Raw genomic sequence first — 22,994 nt, forward strand, 5'->3', positions numbered from 1 at the left:
GATTTTCTGTTTTGATTTAACACCATGAGTTTGGTTGTTGTGGATCAATGTCTTTCTCTTGATTTGTCCACCCTCCCCAAAAAATATAATGATATCACAGAATAACACCTTTTAAATAAAGTTTAATAAGTAATTGACTGCTGTCATGTAGAATACAGTAACATTAAAATTGTGTTAATGTGACACTGCAAAGAGATAATGTGGCGCAAAATGAAAGTGGGAAATTTTGATGGAGACCAAACCTGAGCTTTAAGGACAGTGAATGGTCTTACATCTAAATGAACAGAAACATGTGGGTCCTTTGTTTGCAGCTGTTTACTTACATCTTGTCCTGCCGACCCTCCAAGTGATCAAATATTATTTGTAGTAAATAAGCGCAAAAATGCCTAACCACCAGTCTTTCTTTGAAAATCAAGAATTTTGGAAATAGACCTCAATTGAGTTATGTATGAGCTGGAATCATGTTTACTTCCTGCAGAATGATAAACACTGAGGACGATTATGGTGAAGAGGAGCTGAATGACTACATCGTCCAGCTGAGTATTCAAAACTCCTGCCAGGATGCCTTTCTGAAATCTGCTGCCAGGTATGGTAGCCACATCCAAATCACCACACTCCTTAAAAAACAACAAAACAAACTATCTTGTCCTTCGTCTGCTTTTAGTTTAGCAGCGGCGACAGAGGAGAATCTGAGAGTCCTGGCTGCTATCGAGCAAGGTAGGCCGGACATTACACTCACATTCACCATCACGACAGAGACTTGTACATTTGACCTGTTGGCTCTCAGAGGCTGAAGAGAGAGGTGCATTATGAAAGAATGTGAAAAGGTTGACACTTGACCTGCAAAAAAAGGGAAAGTAAAGAGTAGATAGATAGATAGATAGATAGATAGATAGATAGATAGATAGATAGATAGATAGATAGATAGATAGATAGATAGCAGAATATCCTTTGTGATAACATAGGATATTCAGTTATTTCTGTGATCACGTATTCTTGAGTATTTGCAGAGGATAAGAGGTAGAAAGAGCAGACGAGCAGACTGTCTAGTTCAAGTTATAAGTGGTCGAACAATTCTGTTTAGTCCAGATCAGTGACCACAGATCTAGCAGAGGCAGATGAATTGCATATCCTGATAGCACCAGACAGGAATGATTTCCTGTAAAGTTCCTTCGAACAGTGAGGTTGAATGAGTCTGTTGCTGAAGTTGCTGTTAAGTTTGTCCACTGTTTTTAAAAGGGGGTGAGCCGCATTCTTCACGATTGCCAGGAGTTTTTCCAGCATTCTGTACTCGGCCACCTCCTCCAGGGGGACAAGCTTAGAGCTGACAACATCCTCTTCCTTTCTGATGAGTTTATTGAGTCTGTTGGTGTCCTTTTGCTTTGATGCCTGCACCCCAGCACACCACAGCAAAGAACATTTTGCTCGCACAACAGACTCGTAAAACATCGTGAGCATCTTATTGCAGACATTGAATGACCTGAGCCTCCTCAGGTAGTAGAGCCCCTCTTGTAAGCTGCCTTGGTGTTGGTGTTCAACCTTATTATCCAGTTGGAACTGGATTAATGTTCAACATGTCTGGAAGTTTCTGTTTCTTGCTTCTTCTCTCTCCGGAAATCCCTGTGATGTGTTCTCATTGCCGTGGTAACCAGGTGAGGTGTCGGTGCTTAGGGAGATGCTGAGGCACACCTCCGCCTTCAGCGAGCCGGACTGTCGCGGCTGGCTTCCCCTCCACCGAGCTGCATCCCAGCCGCTTCTGGAGGTTCTGGAGACTGTCCTGACATGTAAGTACATTTGTTCAGTAGAAGCTCAGACTTGATTCATTTATTGGACCATTTTATTAATTTCTAAAAGTAACAATTTTAAAATGTAGATAAATGCTTCTTAGTATGGCCTTATGCAGATGACACTTTTATTAGTGTCGAACAGTACAATCAACCTACTCTTTCCACAAACATCTGTCCATCTTGTGATGCCAATAAAAACAATGTAGTGTATTGAAATCTCTCTACTAATAACAGACATTTCTGTATGTGGAACATATATCTTGTGAACCATTCATCTAATTGACTTCACACTCAGCATGTGTATTCTAAGTGGTCGTGGGAAGTGCAGTTTGGTGCGATTTGGACACGTGATGTATTCAATACCAAAAATTTGATAAACAAGGGACCATGTGCTCTGTAGCACTCAGCGTGTAATTGTGTATATATATACAGTACATGTATTTATTGAACAAGTTCAATATAATAATCACGCTGTAGTTTATCATAAGGATGTTATTACATTAAGTGCAAAATGTTCTGATATGTTGTACACTTGTTTTGAAAGTACAGAATAAAAGAAATATCGTTTTGTGACAATCAAAATGTTCTAATAACGAGAAAACACATACTTTACTTTTTCTTCAATGGAAATCTTATAGCCGCAAAGGGCAGCAGATCAATCATGACTTGTTTGCTGCTGGAAACATTGAGACGGAACCAGACAGGAAATGTGCTGTAACCAAAAGTAGTGGCTAAAGAAGGCTAAAACGCTTGGTTAGCCCTCCATGATTGGTGAGATGCCTAATGATTCTGAGGAATTAATTCTTTTCATAAAATGGTCGTTTAAGCTGTAAATGTTTGCATGTAATGTAAAAGACATCTCTGTTAGCTCTGTTATCATAAAGGCATCCGACCAATCATGTTGGGCTACCAAGCGTTTCGTGTGTGTTTCCCCTGATATGTAGCTTCACCACATACCAGGATTAGCTGCAGATCAGCTGAACCTGTGATCATTGTGTCAGAGCACTGACATCCAAGCGGCTCTATGGGGCCACTAGACTTCCTCTGAACATATATGGTTGAATATCTTTGTTGAAATGTGAGAGTGATGATGTTATTGTCGTGACATCTTCAGGCTATAAAAAATGGAGAGCAACAAAACATTTCTGTGCACCCCCACCAAAGAGGTTTCTTTAGAAGTGGAGGACTTTTCCCATCCAGATTCCCCTGAAGTGCACATTTGGGTGATGGAGGACCATGGTGGTCCCAAGTCACATCAGTTCGACCTATTAGCCACCTCAGTTACGCCTGAAGCTCTCTGAGCCAAGGAAATGCAAGTGCAAGAGAGGGTGGGGGCAGAGGGGTACGTAACGTTGCTCAGGAGGCTAATGTTTGCGAATGTTCAAATAAGTTGTAAAGCCATGTAATTACCATTGAACAAAATATCCAATAAATGAAGAGCGACATACCATCACTATATGTCCTCTACCCAGGTGTGTGTGCGGGTGCTGCAGTCGCCTGTCTCCCTTACAGAACGGGTGAGGAGCCAAAGATAAACCTAAGCTCCTGGAATAAGACACAGTTTGTCTAAGAACACCATTTCCCCAGTCAGATAATGAACCAGCCCACATTAAGTTAGAGGGCTTGAAATCTCATGACGTACAGACGTTAGAGACGGTTGACTCAGCTTGGCAAGGTCCAAGACGTTTGAAACATTGAGTGGCATTTTGAGCCAATGTTAAACCCATAGATGTTTGATCTCAGTACAGTCATATTATTTAGTTTTCAGCTCAAAAACACTTGATTTAACCAAAATTTAATGGGTCCTCTCCTGGGCTTTCTCCCATCCCACCACCAAGTTTGATGTAAATGGGTTCAGTACTTTTTGTGTATAAAAACAGACAGGACCTCCTTGGCAGAAGTAAATATGACAAGCAAAGATAAAATATAGGTCACATAAGGTTGAATGCAGCTGAGACCACTGGCATCATCAAAACAATGGCTGCCTGAAATAACATTAACCCACAGAATGCTTCAAACAATGCAGGCTTCCAGCAGATGACGGCAGATGACAGCTGATTTCAATAGTCCTACTGGTCACAAATAACCTGTGATATCACTGCCACTCCCTTACCCTGGAGGTCAGACAGCAGTGACATGTCCACAGCTCACTGGCTGACAGCACTAGGAATGTACATGTTCACCTCCTCTGTGTGCTGTGTTAAGATTCATTCTTTATTGAATTTTTGAAAGATAACTATAGTAGTAATAAACATTTGACAGAGTAAACAGTAATAACCACATAAAAATGTTTAGCACATATGCAAGTATATATACATATATATACTCAGAAGAATATATATATATATATATATATATATATATATATATATATATATATATATATATATATATATATATAGTATTTACATACTTTAACAAATGCAAATTAAAAAAGAAAAAAATGACAACATAATGAAAATTATCATATGAATAAATGGAATGAAATAAAGACACAATACTGGATCCAAGGATGTTAAATGTATGCGCCTGGTGTGACAGCTTGGTCAATAATTGCTTGAATGGTCGTGGATAGTTAACCAGAGCCATCACTCTCTCACATCTCCCACTCTGACACATGGGCGTGGTCCAATAAACTCTATTTAGAATTTTAATTGAATAAATCTCGTTTACATTTTTTTTCCAAATTCCTAAGAATTAAGCTCCATTCCCCTTCTGTAAACCCAACAGTGTGATCGGCTTCCCACACCAACCTGAGAGAAGATTCATCCCCATCAGAAATAAGGAGCAGCATAGAGTAGTAGGCTGCGGCTTCATTACCCTTGCCTTTATGTGATGTTGTGAGACTGTGTTGCAGTTGTGTTGTATTTGTGTTGTATTTATGTTGTGATATGTTTTTTCTATTTGTGTTGTGATTGTGTTGTGTTGTGTTGTGGCAGCTCAGGGGCTCAGCCTGGAGGAGAGGACTGCAGTTGGTGGAGAGACGCCACTGACACTGGCAGTTAAAGCCGGACTGGTGCGGAATGTGAAGAGTCTGCTGGAGCACGGATCCTCGCCTCACAACACCAACAACAAGAATGAGTCACCACTGCTACTGGGTAACACTGTAGAGCAGTAATGCTCATTACAGTAAAGAAAACAAATGCGTTGACAGGACGAGAAATGCAGATACATCTTTACCACTAGTGGGATAATTATGTAAAGTTTGTCCTAAGTGTAGTAACGGATGTGTTGACCTAATTCAAAATGGTTTGTGGAGTGTAGTTCTAAGTTGGATAGCAACAAAATTAATTTAGCTCAGAGGTTAACAAGACTTTCACATTAAAAGTGCAACTTCAAACTAAAACTAAGAGTTAAGAGGGAGTGAAAGGTTCTGAAGAGCTGCAGGGTTGGTGACAATTCTCTGAAGGTTGGTCACCTGATAAATTAACATTACTGATCAAAACTTTCTTTACTTTCTCGTCAACTTGCAGCGGTGAGGGTCGACTCATATGAGATGACACACGCTCTGGTGGCTCATGGTGCATGGGTGGAGCAGGTTTGCCGAAAGAGGTGGACGGCCGTGCATGAAGCAGCCAAAGTCGGAAACACTGACATCCTGATGCTGCTGCTGAGGAACGGCGGGCGGGTAAACCAGAAAGACGTGTCGGGGGTGACATCGCTCGCTGTGGCTGCAGAGCACGGATATTTCCACATCGCTGAGATTCTGCTGAACTGCGGTCAGTGGGAAGAGAGTTTTAAATGCAGTTTTCTTGACTGTAAATGAAGTCTTGCTATGCCAAATATTATATGCCAATATTGAAATCTATCTACTAATTCCTTAAATTCCTGTCAGTCTGTCTGTCTGTCTGTATGTGGAAAATTTAACTTATGAACCGTTCATCTGATCAGCTTCACAATTTGTATGTGTGTTCTAAAATGCCAGAAAAACTGCATTGCAGAGTTGCGATACAATACTTAAACGAATAAAAATGTAATTAACATGCGACCAGTGCTCTGTAGCAGTCAGTAGGGGCGGGCAGTGTGCCTTCAGCCTGTGAACTGAGTTGGACATGTGGTCTTCTACATCCTGCAGCAATGTTTGACAACAGGGTCAAATCACGGGTCAAAATTCCTGCAGATCATTTTGATGATTTGATTATTTTGATCTCACCCTATTTGACTGACACAGACATGACATTCACAGGAGTTGCCAGGGCTTAGCTCCATCTTGGCAACATCCTTCATAAAATCACTCCCTGTTTGGCAATTTGTCTTCAAAGTAAAATCACAACATTTTGTTTTGTTGCTTTATATTGGGCTAAATTACAGGGTTTTTATCTTGAAAAGTTGTGAACTTGGGTCTGAAGATTGTATCGAAGCTTGACAAACAACATTCAAACTTGTATAAAAGCCACAAGTAAACTAATAAAGCTAATTCAGTTTCATTTTATGAAAAACATTGACTATAGAGTGTAACCAGGTAGGATATAGGTAGGATAAACACACAGTTTTCTATCTTTACTCTGCACCATAGACTGTTTATAAAAAGCTCTGTACACAACTTCCAGCACACAAACAACATAAAGTGACAGTGTATTGTATATACAGTAACTGACGAGGACTCACTAATGACAAGAAATGGTTCAGAAGTAGCTCCGAAAAGATACCACAGGCCAAGAGAACAGAAAATTCCAAACAGGCAGGTTTAGAATGGGCACTGCAGTTGTGCATTAACATTGAATACTTTTCTAAACAAATGTCTTTGTGATAAAGAGTTTTGCCACATAATTATCAACCTCCTCTCCATAAACCTGTCTCCAGTTTTAGATAAAAATGTCCAGTCCTGTTTAATCTGGTTTCCCTGTTCAGGCAGCAGAGTGAACTCTCAGGCCTTAAATGGGGAAAGTGTCCTGTTGGATGCAGCCGGATCAGGAAACACTGCCTGCATTCAGTTGCTGCTGGACAACGGAGCCAACCCCGACCTGCCCAGCATCACCGGACACCTGCCCATCCACAAGGCAGCATATGCCGGACACTATGAGTGAGCATCTTCTGTCAAACTTTGTCAGACCTTGGGCTATAATGAACACAGCCGCCTGGACGGGACACAAGTTGGACTTTAAAGGGTTGGTCACACTATAGTACACACTACAGTCTGACAGGGAAATCCTTCTGCAGATCTTTACAATATACATTACATTTACTCATTAAACAGATGCTTTCATCCAAAGCGACTTACAATTGGGGATAACACTTAAGCATTTTCAAAAGTGCTAAATTTGTTAATAAGGAATAAAGTGAGGTAGGTCAGGTAAAGAAGTGCACCAGACAAAGTGTTGGTCGGACATGTGAAGGTGTTTTAGGGGAGGAGCTGTTCTCTTAAGAGATGAATCTTCCAGAGCTTCTCGAAGGTGGAGAGGGACGCTTCGATGATCCTACTGATGGAGGATTTCTTCTAATAAACTCTGCCATTTTAAATGCTGTTCACTTCAGGCCTTTAAATACAATTTTTTGGCTCTTATTGCTTAATTCAACCTGTGTTTTCTTCTCCTACAGTGCTGTGAAAATGCTGATACCTCTGACCACTAAGAAAGCCATCAAGGAAGCAGGCCAGAGCCCAGTCCACTCAGCAGCGGAGGGAGGCCAGAGACGCTGCCTGCAGCTCCTGCTGGCCTGCGGCTTTGATGTCAACTACCGCATGAGCACCAGAAACTCCGAAAACTACCGGGATATGAGGAGAAGTGCCTTGTACTGTGCCGTTTCCAACGGGGACGTTGACTCCACCAAAGTCCTTCTGGTGGCCGGAGCAAGGACGGACCTGGACCCGCTGTGCTGCCTCCTGGTGGCAGTCAGGTCTGGGCGCTGTGAGATTGTCAAGCTGCTGCTGGCAGCCAAAGCAAACGTGAACTGCTACTTCACGGTGGTGAGCGACACAGTGTTTCCTACGGCATTACAGTACTGCCTGAAAGATGAGGTGATGATGAGGATGCTGCTCAACAATGGTTACAAGGTGGAGAGGTGCTTTCACTGTCACCACGACACCAGTTTTGAGGCTACTGATGATGTGGATGGGAAAATACCAGTGAGTGAAAGACATTACTTGTAGTTTGATATTTTGGGGAATACACTTACCTGCTTTCCTATGAGATTAATCTCATCAGCATTAGCTGGTTAGCTTAGCTTAGCACAAAGACTGGAAACAGATAAAGAGTTAGTCTTGCCTAAACAAACAACAGCAAAGATTGTACGTGCTTTACGATAATAATACCTTCATCAGTCAGATGATATGACATTTTACCAGAATCATGAAACAAAATTCATGTCTGACAGTACAGTATATATAACGCAGTATTAGGACAGCCTAAACTAATACAATCAGAATAATATGAGAATGAAGTTGTAATTTTACGAGAATTAAGTCGTAATATAATGAAAATAAAGTTGTTGTATCAATACAAAAAAGGTCAAAATGTATGAGAATAAAGTCACAATTTCAGACTACATGTCATTTAAGAGGGGGATTATCAGAAAAAACGCCTGTCGCCTGTGTTACAATACATTTTGTTATACTTTAATAAAAGTCTCACTTTATCTTTTGGCTCATCAGTACCGCTTAATCATAAGTATCAGGACAGACTTAAAGGAATTTGCTTCTTGTGGAGAAGGAAATGTTTGTTAGTGGTCGATTGTAAGGTTATCGTTGGTTAAATGTAATGTTATCCAAGGGTGTTTTATAGTTTCTCAGGAAACAATGAAATTCAAATTTTAGTTCCAGACGGAGTGAAACTCCGGCGGTTGTCCTTGCAGCTTATTTCCTAAAAATGTTTTTTATTAATTCTTAAAATATTATGACTTTTTTCACGTTAAGTTACAACATTATTCCCATAATACTACATTATTCTCATAATATTACAACATTAATCTCGTAATATTACAACATTATTCTCAAAATCTGAAATTTCTTTCTTTATTTTGCCCTAGTCTAGTACTCAGTCATAGCTACAGTGTACGCCTGTCATTTGTCGCAAAATCAACCAAGTCTGAAATCCGGAATGAAGGATTATACCAACAATCTTTAATTGCAACAAAATTGAATGTCTGTTTTTCTCCAGTTCTGTGAGTTCATGAGTCTCTGCTGTCTCATGCATCTGTCTGGGAGCGTGGTCCGGATTCTGCTCGACTACGTCAGGCACGTCCACATCTGCTCCAAGCTCAGACTCATCCTGGAGAAACAGAGAGAGTGGCCTGAAATATGTGAAATCCTCAGTGAGTTCACTATTGATGTTATGACATGAAGTATCATGAAATGCAGACTTACTTGCAGAAAAAACAAGCAGACACAGCATCACACTGTGAAAACTAACTTAATTAAACACAAGAGGCCTTTTCCTGATCCTCAGAGGATGAACTCTTCAGATTTTACTGCTAGCTTGCCACTCTCTGTACATTTTAGCATCACCACTGGTAAGACTCCAAGAATAGATCATATGATCAGTATGTTGCTTGCACTCTCTAGCACTTTTCTATTGCAGCTATAATGTATAATGCAACCTGTAGGGGGCAGTAGCAGACCTGTAGGCCCCTGTACAAAGTAGTGATGTTCAGTGGCAGCGGGTGATAAAATGTATTGGGGGGGGGGGGGGGGGGGGGCGCAATGTGGGACAAACAAACTGAAGCCAGACTCAACAAAAACAACACAACACACATTATGCCAATCCTGTAGCCTTCATTGAGCTGCTGAGCAATGCTAAGCCAGCCACCATAATGTAGCCTCATTGTGTCTAAGTGACTGTGGCAACTTTCATTCCGTTTGCATTTTTCTTTTTTTGTCACATTACCTCTAAACAGCAAACAGGGGAAGCACTAAAAGGCATCACTTACACAACATCCAGTTAGCCAACTCTGTTTCTCACAAAATGAGCAGGAGGAGCCTGGGTGTGAGCTTGTCCTCATCACTTGCTGCTGAATCTGTAAATCGGCTCCTTTATCCTCTTTTTATCTTGTGAAAGGGTGTTTTTGTAAAGAAATTACTGTATTTGCCGCAGTTCCACCTGAAGTCTCCATATCTTTGCCGGTTCGCAGCAGAAGTAACTCAGTGATGGCGGATGTACCCGAGATGGCGTTGAGGGTCGACCAATATTTGTACATTAAAAAAAATCAATACAAATTGGCTGTATATAAAAGTGGGAGTGTCTGGGGCACAGAGAGCTGTGTCCAGTGCAAAATCTGCAACAACCAATAAAAGAGAAGCCTCAGGTCTCATGGTTACCAAAAGTTTAAGGACCTACATTCACCGTCATTTAACCGGCGCCCGCACCAGGAAGTATTTATACACTATTTAGCCAAATACAATTTTAAAACAATTTATATTGAATGCTCACAGGTGCTTACAGTCTACCAGGAGCATTGTACAAGTAAACTATTATTACCTAATTAAATTATATTAAAACATTTTAAATAGGCTTTCTTTTCTCAGGATATTGAAGGGGGAAGCGCCCCAGCGCCCAGTGTTAACAAGCCACTGGTGATGTTATCATTCTGTTTGATCCTCTCACCTGTGTGTTTCATGACAGTATGAATTAAAAAGAGTAAAAAGATTTTCTGTAACCTTGCTCTCCAGGCAGTCCTCGCTTCCTCAGGCACCTCTGCAGACTCGTGATTAGGAGGTGTTTGACCCTGAAGAGACTCAATAATCCTGAAATCATGAACTCACATGTTTTCCCTCCCCGACTGAAGAGCTTCATACTGTATCAGGAACTTGATCTCTACAACCAGGACACTGAACACATCATATAAGATCCGCTTATTTTCAGAGGATGTAACTATTTTACTACTATACGATATATTATATATTATACTTTGTATATTTGAAATGTGAGTATTATGACAGAGTTATCTGTGACGTTTTTACAGAAAATGTAAATATCAAATGCAAGCTGGTGTTTGTTTTCAGGTCATGTGCTGCATGTGCCCATATTATTGATTTCAAATGGATTTGTGATATAAAACTGATCAAAACATGTGGTACTTCTTGTCCTATAAGAGCCCAAGATAATGTTGATCAGTTCATCACCCTCCAGGATATTTCCAAATACTTCAGTAGTTTATTTTACCACAAACACCATCATGCGACCACAAATATTCACTTATGCACTAAATTTAGATTAATCCACCATTGAAAATAGTCTATGGTTGATGTTTAAGGAACATTTGCAAATAAACTTCCGTGATCAGCTGTGTTATAAAACAATGTAGATGTTTTCTCTTTTAATGAAACAATATATTTGTGAGTGTTTTTAAATATTTAGTCGTCATTAGGTCCCAGTGAGCCACAACATCTTTTTAAGGAGGTCAGGATGTTTTGAGAAGCAAATCAAAACTTTGTTGGTTTTCATGGGATTCGTTGACAAGAAGAAAAACATTGAATAACAACAGCCTTTAAAAGTTGTGTTTCACTTCGTTAGCCATGTGAATGAAGGTTTCCTTTAACAATGTAAGTTTATGTCAGTCTCTCTGTGTATGACCTGTCAGCTGCAATCTTTTTAGTTTCAGTGCTGATTGCTGCATTGGTTGATTGCACTACTCTACCTCTAATGTGCACATAAAGGAAGTTGAATGCTCATCAGCAATGATTATTGATTATGGAAATCTGGAGCTTTTAATTCAGTGAAATTATTTCCCACCAAAAAAAAATACTGAAATTTGTGTGTATTTTTTAATATATTAAGTACTTTTTATGTAGTGCAGCTCTGAAACTTTAATTGTGACACATTCTGTCAGTCAAGCCGTCAATCATTTCATTCCTCAGGACTCTTTATTATTTCAACTGCTTCTCATCGACTTGTTGTCTAACAGCATGTGGACTAATTTCTGTACTGAAAACATTGTTGTAATCAGATGAATTATAATTACACATTAAATATTCATACAACTGCTCAGCTCATTGTTGTTTGTCATTAGCTGTGGATAATGTGAGCAGAGTGACACAACTCCCCATTAGGTGCCGTGGAATGGTCTGCATGTTAAATACACTGGAACAGATGACACCTATAAATAGCATGCATGGTGTGTGTGTGTGTGTGTGTGTGTGTGTGTGTGTGTGTGTGTGTGTGTGTGTGTGTGTGTGTGTGTGTGTGTGTGTGTGTGTGTGCGCGCGTGAGTGTGTGCGTGTGTGTGTGAGTTGGGGGTTTAGGGGGGGAAACAAAGTTAAGACATAAACACTGGTAACTGAGGCTAATGCCAGTTGTTTTCTTCTGGAAGGGGGTCATTTCATATGAGACTGACGAATCAGCGGATCCATTGACCAATCAGCAAACATCAGTCAGAGTGTTCAAACTAAAACAGGGCCTGCACAGTTTCCAAACATGGTTTTAGCAGCTCTAAATCTCCAGACTTTTGTGGATGGCAGGCGAATCCATAGCAGAGTTCATATTTTGTCAAATGTAAACGTAATAGTGTGGATGTGAAACGGACAGACAGACATGTATATATATGTATCATTCGCTCTCTCTCTCTCTCTCTCTCTCTCTCTCTCTCTCTCTCTCTCTCTGTCTTGCTCAGAACAAGAGTACAAAATATTTACTGCCTCCTGCTTACGACTGTCAACCTTTCATCAACAATGAAGATTGTTGAAGATTATAAGTGTTAGTTAGATCAGTGTGACAGCTGTGGTGTGCTGCAGTCCAAATAACCCCCTGCTTGATATAGATGAAACTGGTATAAAAAAGTGTGGAAGTGATTCTTCAACTGATAGAATTCATTTTGACAATCACTTTTGTCACTTCTCATATGGAGATGTCAAACAAAGTTTTTCAAATGAGAGGACTTGTTGCTTTTTTATTTTCTCTCTTTAAGATGATTTGATATTTTGATGCTGTTTGGACAAAACAAAGCATTTGGGGCTCTGGGTAATTGTGAAGATATCAAAATGTGTCAATGAATTGAGAAGGTAACCAGCACTCAAGTGCTTTACTCAAGTGACATTTTCAATAGATGACTTATATGTGTAAAGTGGTCTGTAGACTATATGTCATATTATACAGCAAGGTCAGTTCATTTCAGTGGATCCCCTACTGTTTCCAGATCATTACTTTGAGAGTTTAAACATGAGCCCAAATGCATTAGCGAATTTGAGGAAGATGACATGTGGATCTCTCTTCTGACTCTGGGTTGATTGGATTTGGTGCCAAATCATGTTACTGTGTTATAAACATCCAAAGAAGCCGGAAATCCAGCTTTTTGGACCGTTGTATCAACAAGATTGTTTTTCACCAGATAGCTTGTCAGCCTTTGGGCTATGACACGAAAGAAGATCTTGCCTTCTACATCGAGGAGACTGATGGGCCGGAATTGGCTGATTTGAGGATTCCTCCTCTTTTGGTATCAGTAGTCCGCCAGCCCTGCCCCAAGCTTTGGGTATAATTTGATTTACCCATGCCACTCTTATTAATTTCCACAAGAAATTATATGGGACACCGTCCAGGTCTGGGGCTGATGAGGCGCTTGCCATCCCTTGCCTTCCATTTCGGAGGTCTATCAGAGGGAATTGCTATCGGATCATGTCTCTTTGGATCAGAGTGTGTTCTGTCCAGGTGCTCCTCTAAGTTTAAATAGAAAATGGTCTGTATTTATAGTCTTGATGATAACTCTAAGCGCTTTACAGTACAGTTTCTTTCCATTCACCCACACATTCATACAGTGCTTCTATGAGCAGTATGAGGGGCAACCCAGGGTTCAGAATCTTGCCCAAGGACACTTCAACATGCAGATGACGTGGACAGAGTTATCAGATTTAGATAGATTTAGATATTTAGTTAGATATTTTAGCTGCATGGTCAGCCAATGCATCGCCTTGTGAAACAGAATCATTGGAGCTGGTGTGGACATCACATTTTACAACAGCAATACATGTTTGTAACTGAAATGCGTCTAATAGTTTACAAATGAATTTGCCTGGTTTGACGTCCCCGGGGATGTAATGAACGCTCGGTTTGCCCACAGTGTACCAGTCACGTAAACATTCAACAGCATATCTGGAGTTTGTGTAAATGCTAACTGTTTTACCTTCAGATACTTGGCAGGCTCTAATCAATGCGTATAACTCAATTTCTTGGACGGAGGTTGAGGGAGGCTGGGCGGCACTTTCAACTCTTGAAAAATTATCATAAATGCAAACCCTGCATACGGCACTCCATTTTCTCTATAAATAGATTAATTAATGTGGAAAAGATAATCACGTCAAGGAATTTTTTATAAGGACAGGATGTAGTCTAAATGTACATGCAGTTATGGGAAGGAGTGTGACTGCTCTTAGTGAACATACTATAGATATTAAAACAGGTTCAGAGATGGGTAAGTTAATAGGAATGAAGAGAGTCTCTAATTTGCCCTAGAGATTTGAGCAAGCTTTCAATTAAAATCTTTTGTTAGGTGCAGTTTTTCGTTGACTGATTTTTTTTTTCTTCTCAATCTAACTAACGGAGCTCGGCTCATGCTCGGTGTTTCAAAGGGAACCACTGACCTGATGGTTGTACTTGCTGTGCTGTGGAGGTTGTTGGTCTTCCATTTGGTTTTCTCATGGAAGTGCTATAGGCAGGGAAAATTGAGGGTGAGGATTCGTATGTAATTTCTGTATTTTAAAACGAAAATATTTTGTTTTCTTACTACCTGTTTCTGAATGGAAAATCCGATGACCAAACGATACACGGACTGCTGATGGTTGCCTTGTCAGCCACACAAACAAACCACCCCCTGCTGACGAATATTACAGTTAAAAGCAAGAACATTTACTAAATGCATTTAGAGGGGATATGACTCTGTTGCTGTATGGATTCTGTTGTGTTTCTATGTAAATCTTATCCATGGTCTATTTTAGAAAGCAAGTTTAGATTGATAACCCGGAAATGAGGGGATGTGTTGGTTTCCCTTTTCAGAAACTGAGATGAATTTAACTCTTACCACGGTAACTTACTCTGTGAAGCTAACCTGCACGCTGGTGGTTTTTCTTCAACAAAGCCACTTGTCACTGTCTCCTCCTGCAGAGCCTAGAAGCCTCTGTTGTGGCTCTTCATTTTGTCATTCACACAGTCCTTCAAATGAGGTAATCAAATGTTATTTGTATTGCCCATATTCACAAATCACAATTTTTCTCATAGTGCTTAACAAAGTGTGGCATCCTCTGCCCTTAATCAACAAGAGTAAGAAACACTACCAAAACTAGCTCAGAATAAAATCCATAAACTGTCTGTCTCTGGAAATTTAGTTGATGTTCAGATTCAGTTGCACTGAAACATTTACCACTGACTTGGATCTATAAAAACTTATTTCTCATGGTGTGATTGGTCACACTGATGGGACATCATGACCAGATCATGACGTAGATTATTTCTGAGTGAGCATGATTATAAATGAAATTAAAAATAAATGTGCACTGCCACACATTGATCTATCTTGCTCCACCAGATTAAAATGGATGCTCTTTATTTACCAGTTGCCATAGTGATTAATAGTATCTGAGCATTCTTCATCTATGAGGTAGTAAATTGAGTTGATTGAAGTAGCTCAGATCAGCTGCTCTGGTGCTGAAAACCCATCTCATTTTCATTAAGTCATTGATCAGGGTTAAATTCAGTTTGTTAAACCTGCCACACTTCCCAGTCTCTTTAGTTAAAGCGGACATCAAAATCAGTCAGTGTTCTCTTTTCTTCCACCATAAGAAAGATGAGGATTATTACTGCAGTCTGTCCCATCTAATTTGATGTTGTTGTGTCCTGGTGTTATCAACAGTCCTCGTCAGCACCTGGCTGAGCTGCACTGTACCTAATCCCATCCTCCTCTGGGAGAACAAGGGTTTCCCTGACAACACCACAACCGTGTTTTTGTGCCTTGACATGTTACATAAAGCCCCACAGCTTCATCTCCGATGTCTCCCCAGAGTTTTGCTCCTTTCATTTCCTTGGCATACAAGTCACTGATGAGCTCTCACTGCAGGCCATAGGGCTCACATTCCTGCAGTAAGCCTATCTCATCGACCCCCCCACTAACACACACACACACACACACAGACACACACACACACACACACTATAAAAAGACAGACATCAGAGGCATGGAAGCCCTCCCCTTTCTCCCTGTCAGGGTCCTCTGCCAGCAGAGACCAGTAGATTAACAAGGAGTCACCACTCACCCAGAGCATCCCTCATCTAAAGTAATCTTATGGAGGACGAGCCAATGAACAAAATCCAGAGAGAGAGAACAATTTAAGGAATATTCACTTAAGTATAGGAAGTACAAGGGCAAGACGGAGTTCGAGATTTAAGGCTTGAGACGGTCCTAAAACCAGAACTGAACCATGAGTACCTTTGGGTACCACAGTGAGCTGAAGAAGTACGAGGAGGTAGATGAAGAGGAGCTGCTCGCCACGCTGTCCTCTGCAGAGCTCCAGGAGCTGGAGAGGGAGCTGGCCGACCTTGACCCTGACGATAATGTGCCAATCGGCCTGAGGCAGAAAGACCACACTGCCAAAACCCCAATGGGCAACTTTGACAGGGAGGCTCTGTTGAAATACTGGGAGGACGAGAACAAGAAGCTGCTGGAGGATGAGAAGGTGGAGTCCATCCCTGGACAGGTGAGAGGGGGAAATCAATACTCTACTTGAGTTTTCTGTATGACATCAAAGAACCATACCAGCATGTTTTGACAGAGGGAGTTTGAACCACAGCAACCCTGCTGAAAACCAGCATGCTGAGTCTTAAAACTTTTTGTTATGGTTGCGTTATTGCTAAGAGGAAATACATTTAGGACGCGACTCTAAACTCTACGTAGGAAGTCAGCAGCCAGATAAAGTCCAGCTGCTGATCGGCAACAAAATTCACATAATCTTCTCTCAGTATCCACGTTCTTTGTTTGATGTTTGATGTTCAAAAAATAAAGCTATCCTTCAGCTGAATCTCTGTTCATGGACACAGTTCATGTCACAGATGTGTTGACAGATGTAATAGATATATACCATTAGCTGTATGGAAAAGAGGAAACATTTAAAGAGATCAAATCACACTTTGTTGTTTAAACAAGTGGACAGAATGTTTAAAGTTGCATCAACAACCAATAACAAAGATATATTTAGTCTGAAAATCTGTAATCTGGTTCAGCAGCTGTTCCATCAACCCCCTGTGACCAGCACCCAACTGCAGACAGACGCGGTCAGATTAAATATCCAGAGTGAACATATTTAGGTGACATTACCAAACAGTCCAATCCTGCCAAAATCAATCTCATGTAAAGCAACAATGTTTTCATATTTAGATCAGTTGATATGGTGATAGTTAGTCCTACTCAGCCTGTGGAAAGCCTGTTTCAAACAGAATGCATGTCCTCTGTGGCTCTAGAGGATCATGAGAATAGTGATCTTATCAGTTAACACACTGTCCAATTTCATTTTGAAATATGTGGGATCCAAGAACTTGACCTTTACAAGACTGACAATCTGGATTTCCCTTTTTGTAATTCAGTGCAAGGCTGAAATACACATCTCATGCTAAACCTTACATCTTCCTGATTCATATCACTGTAATCTTGTGCAAAAAACAAATGTGGTTTAGCTTTTTATTTTTTACCACTACTTGGAATGGGTTATTTGCTCTCCCAGTGTTAATGCTCTGGAGCTACTTCAGAATTGTTCCTTGTCATTAATGAGTCCTCCTCAAACAGTTCTCCAAGAAACTAAATAAAGTGACTTTTTATTGCTTTTTAATTTATGTTTTACAGAGAATGAAACTGCTTTATTACAGTTCATGTGTGTGGTTTATATATAAGTTTCAATGATTTACTGAACTGATGTTATTTTTCATGAATTGCATGTTGCTATATCAGGTGTGTTAAGCAATCAACACAATCTTCAGACCCAAGTTCACAACTTTTTAAAATAAAATCTTGATATAAAGAATTAAAGGAACAAAACGAACGTTGTGCTTTTACTTTGAAGACAAAATGCCAAACAGGAAGGGATTCTATGAAATTGTTGCCATGACAGAGCTCAGCACCACTGCTGTTGTCTGTGTGTCAGTCTGATAGGGTGAAATAAATGTTGACCCACGCCCACTGCTGTACTTTATCTGAGGACGTAGAGAGAGATATGTTCACACCTGGTCTACAGACTGAGGTCCCACTGCCCCACTCACACTGACTGCTACAGAGCACTGGTGGCCTGTTTATTAATTAATTGTATTAATATTTAACGTATCACATGTTAAATTTGCACCAAATTTGACATTGCACTTCCCAGGACCACTAAGAATAGAATTGCCAAGTATGAAGTTGACAAGTTTAACGGTTCACAAAATATGTGTTCCACATACAGAATGACACACAGTTGTTTGTGGAATTAGTAGGTCGATGATAATTTTACACTCAACATAAACGCACTGATATTTCATTTATAATAATTTGTCTATAATGTCACATGTCCAGTTTATTTAAATGAGTTGCTGGAAAATTGTCTAAAAATATACATAGCCTGTCTGAGAAATGCCAACTTTAATGACTGTCTGCCAATATTCGAGAGGGTTCCTACAGTAATTAAAAGCCAGAGGCTCGAGAATGTCAGAGTTTGAGCTAATTTCCTGTCTTGTTATCATTTGCAGGAGGGCTGCCCAGATGAGAGCAGGGGGAAGCGAGTGTCAGAGACCAGCAGCAACTCTGGCAAGACTCGGGTCAATGACAGGAATAAGATTTCAAATAACAAAGTGCACTGCAGTGATGTTGGAACAAATTATACCAAGGCAGATGAGGTGGAAAAGAAAGATGAGTGTAAAAAGGAGGCTCCAATCAAGAGTAAATGTCCTCAGAAGAACAGTCTTTCAAAAGGCTCAAGGGGTGAACTGAGGACTGAAACCACAGACCAAAACCTGGACATGCCTTCTGACAGACCGAGTGGGAACCCCACCATTCTCGACAAAGCTTTGGAGCAGATTCTGGGAGACGATGCTGCCATGAATGACGTCAACCTCAACAACATCGAAGACATCTCCCAGGAGACATTGCTTCGCTTTGCTGAAGCCCTGTGCACAAACACTCATGTGCATGTATTCAGTCTCGCCAACACTCACGCTGATGATCGGGTTGCTTTCGCCATCTCCAAGATGCTCAGAGAGAACTGCTCCATTAAAAACCTGAACATCGAGTCCAACTTTGTGTCGGGTCAAGGCATCCTGTCTCTGCTTGCAGCACTGCAGGACAACAGGACGCTGGTGGAGCTTCGTTTTCACAACCAGAGGCACATCTGTGGGGGTAAGGTGGAGATGGATATGGTCCAGTTGCTGCGGGAGAACACCACGCTGCTGAAGCTGGGCTACCAGTTTGACCTCCCAGGCCCTAGGATGACAGCAACCAGTATCCTGACACGCAACCAGGACCAACAGCGACAGAGGAGGCTTAAACAGAAGAAGGAACAAAGTCCTCCAGAGGTGTCTGGACAGGTTTCTGGTTCATCTACTGACAACAGACCACTAAAACTGCAGTCAGAATCCTCGAAGTCTGTTGAAACTCAGAAAAGAAAACCTCCTCCTACATCCCTTGACCCACCAACAAGAAAGATTGCCGAAGTGGTCAAACAGCACGAAGGTTCCAACAGCACAAAGGGTCAGTCAAACCAGAGGAAGCCCAAGTCAAAGAAGCTCAAGAATGGTGCCAATGAAAAGGAGAGTGCAGATATTCTCAAAGACCTGAAGAACGCTTTGAAGCCAGCACTGCACAAGAGACAAGTTGAACCATCACAACTGATGCCGCCGCAGAGGTCAAGCCGTGACGACCTGATGGCGGCGATTCGTGGAAGCAGCGTAGGGTCCTTAAAAAGGGTAAGACTTCCTGCTGCTGACTTATCCATTATCCATTTGAAGGAATTTTGTTTTGCTTGAGTAAAAGCATCACAGACATAATTTAGCCTCTAAAAGCCACTAGAACCCTTCAGTGTGAGTGCCGGCTGTCAGCAGACAGTCTCTGTCACTCTGTGAATTCCTTGACACTCAGTCAGGTTATAAATAGCTTGACTTCTTCACTGCTGTCTGATAAGACAAATGACTCAGAGAGCTTCTGGGAAGAGAGCCGATGAGATAAGAGTGTTTTATCTCCAGATTTATACCTAGAGAATAAGTCACAGTTTGTGAAAGTAGTTAACTTTATTCATTTGCAACTTTATTGAAATGAGTATGATAATTGTTTATCATCAAATGTGTTTGTAGGGACAAACCTGTCTCATTACGGCAACCGGGCTCAGATAGTTCTTGATAATAGTAAGTTGGGAATTCTTGCAATATCCTATTGAGTAACAAAAACTAAAGTTATTAAACAGGATGTTCATGCTTAGCAAGTTACCCTAGGTCAACACAGTTTTAAATAAAATAATATGGATAGTATAATATATATTAATAATATATATATGACATAATAAATACAGTATTAATTATTAATTGCAATCAATGATTGATAGTTATCATTCATTTGTTCAAAGTAATAGTGGCTGTTGTGTTATTTCCTTTTTATTCACATCCTGTGATCAAAACATCATGTTGTTTCCGTGGGAAATCAAAGCCATTTGCTGTTGGAACATCTAATATTTATTTCATCTTCTTTGGGGAAAAAATTGCATCTAAATCTTTGTGGTTCACAATTTACTTAGATGCCCTATAGCACAAGATATATTAAAATTGTTCTTTTTTGACGATTAAAATATCTTGCTAATGCAGATGAGATAATAATAAACTTCCACACTATCTCTTAGATGTTGAATGCACTAATGGAAGTCGCTTTGGAGAAAAGTGTCAGCTAAACTACATGTAATATGAAGTAATGTAATATAATAAAAGGTTTCAAATGTATCAGTTTCAAATAAGGCCAGGGCTCCCAGAGCTTTGTGTTTTTGTTTAAAGATCTGCTGTACCTGGTTGACGTGTGCATGATGTCTGTCGTTTCAGGTGGATCTGTCACAGACCTGAACTCACAGACTCTTCACACCTGAACTCTTCTTACTTTATGCTGAAATATTTGATTTTTGTTTCACATGAAATGTCACTTTTTAACAATATCTTATTGAACTTCTCACACAACACTTATCTGTTTCAGACAGTGCAAATCCTACTGTGAATACTGATGCACGGAGAAATAAAAGCTTATGTTCATCAACACTGAACTCATGAATGCTTTTCTAACTGATACAGAAACGCTTCATGTAAGATTGTGGAGACATAAAGGCCTCCACTTCCATAGTTTTCACTTTTTCTTCTACCTCAGGATCACAATCATGTCATTTTGTTTGACAAGTTTGTACACACGATATACATATTATACTGTGTTTCATGACCAGATTCATGACCAGATTCATCTGAGATGGCAATGGCAATTTTATTTATATAACACATTTCATTCAAAGAAACCCAATGTGCTTCACAATAGATGAAAACAAACAAAAAATATATAAATAAATATAGTCATTCATTACAAAATCACAATCAAAAGACACAATCACACAGCAGCCGAACAGGAAATATGCAATGTTTTGGTAAACCGGCAAATAAAGTGTTGCAGTAATCAATTTTCAACCTGGTCTAGATGCATGCATGAAACAATATTTGTAAGTCAGATGCATTTTTGGGCACTTCTCTTCAAGGTGCAATTTAAGGTTAATTTAAGCCCTAGGGGGAGAGCTATGAAATGCATAGTACTGTGAAGCTGCTTTCAGATGCACTGAGCCGGCTGTATGTGAGAACACAATGTTCAAATGACAGCCTCCAGATATTCTCCAGAGTTTCCCCTGCCAGCCATCTTCTAAAAACTCTGGAGATTGTCCCAATGAGCCGATGTATGAACACAGCAGGAGATCTTCCGCAGACTTCATCGTGAGCAGATAGGTGTGTAGATGATGTTTCAAACACGTGCAAGAGTAAAAAAAAGAAACAGAAAATAACACATATCTCAGGTTGAAAAGGTGGTGCCAAACACGTAGAAGACACCGACAGAGATGTCAAGAGAGTTTTTGGTAATAAGGGCCGACGCAGTTGTTGATGTGCAAAAACAAAAACATGTGATCTCCACAGCGGAATTAATGAATTACGTCCTCCCTCTGTCTGCTGCACCACCTCCTACCTGAAAACTACAGAGATTTCTGGGTTGTTGTGAACGCGTCTGAGCAGAAAATGTTCTGCCGCATTGTTCAGGTGAGAAAGGCAAACTGTGGAGAAAGTATGAACCCAATTCTGTGGACAGCCTCCAGAGTTCATGTGTGAAAACGGCTTATGAGTCATTTCTACGAGGCTAACGCAACAACTCAAATTTTGTGCGAAACCTTTTCATAGTTGAACCTCTTATAGTTGCACAGAGCACCTCTTAAAGGCATCACTACTTCGGTAATTGCAAAGGTTTCATGTTAGTGACCAGAGATGAGGATCGAGCCACTGTGTTCTCTGATAAAGGAAGCTTAAAGAGGGATTAAACTCAACTACAAACTCACACAGAGTAATATGATCAGAGTGGAGCAGCTGGTGCTTACTGTCCATCAACACACGCACACACACACACACACATACACAAGCAGACTTTATTACAGAGCAAAGTTTATACTGTACATGAGAGGTTGTTTGCTTTTCACTGAGTCTACCACAGCATGAAATACAGTCACAATATCTCCTCCTGTGTCCTTTTTTCTTTTTTTAGCGAGAAAATATCATTGTGAAACCGTTGTTGTGCTGTTTAGCTGTTTTCAGACATGCAAGAAAGAAGAATGTCCACAAAACTTGGTCCGGACTTTCACAGCAGGTGATTCTCTGCTTGGATACAGTATGGTCACAACAACAGAATCCCCTGGCGCGTTCAGGTGAGTTGTCGTGCAGCAGAGGGAGGATATCATCAACCCCACACTCACTGCAGAGGAACTCCTGGTGTGTGCGGACTGTTTTCCAGGAGGCCACCCTGAGAAAGACCACAGAAACTATGGAGGCTCTCAATAGGAAACTTGTGTTTGCACATTCATGTCCTCCGGAGAAACTCTGGAGGATCTCCGTAGTTCAGTGCATGTCTAAAAGCAGCTTAAGAGAGATTTGAAAGAGGATTAAGTGTTTGCCAGACGGATTTCCTCAGGGACATTGTTCCAAAGGTCCTGACAGAAAAGTCCTCAGCACGGACCGTGGAATGGCGAGTAGGGCCTTTGCTGTGGACCTCAGATTACAACCGGGCACA

The 22,994-nt window shown here is 40.6% G+C and overlaps 2 protein-coding genes across 2 annotated transcripts; both read left to right on the forward strand.

Annotated features, from left to right (window-relative positions):
- Positions 1–479: 479 nt before the first annotated feature.
- Positions 480–10,932, forward strand: asb15a (ankyrin repeat and SOCS box containing 15a). Its single transcript, XM_034588194.1, has 8 exons — positions 480–717; positions 1,653–1,784; positions 4,727–4,885; positions 5,261–5,506; positions 6,639–6,810; positions 7,326–7,851; positions 8,882–9,035; positions 10,390–10,932. Exons 1-8 carry the CDS (start codon positions 480–482, stop codon positions 10,563–10,565), a joined length of 1,803 nt encoding a protein of 600 aa, XP_034444085.1. The 3' UTR covers positions 10,566–10,932.
- Positions 10,933–15,908: 4,976 nt separating this feature from the next.
- lmod2a (leiomodin 2 (cardiac) a) lies at positions 15,909–21,128 on the forward strand. The gene is made up of 3 exons (XM_034588320.1): positions 15,909–16,395; positions 18,410–19,621; positions 20,738–21,128. Exons 1-3 carry the CDS (start codon positions 16,120–16,122, stop codon positions 20,756–20,758), a joined length of 1,509 nt encoding a protein of 502 aa, XP_034444211.1. The 5' UTR covers positions 15,909–16,119; the 3' UTR covers positions 20,759–21,128.
- Positions 21,129–22,994: the final 1,866 nt, after the last annotated feature.

This window comes from Hippoglossus hippoglossus, chromosome 6 (genome assembly GCF_009819705.1).
Source record: "Hippoglossus hippoglossus isolate fHipHip1 chromosome 6, fHipHip1.pri, whole genome shotgun sequence".
Classification (NCBI taxonomy): domain Eukaryota; kingdom Metazoa; phylum Chordata; class Actinopteri; order Pleuronectiformes; family Pleuronectidae; genus Hippoglossus; species Hippoglossus hippoglossus.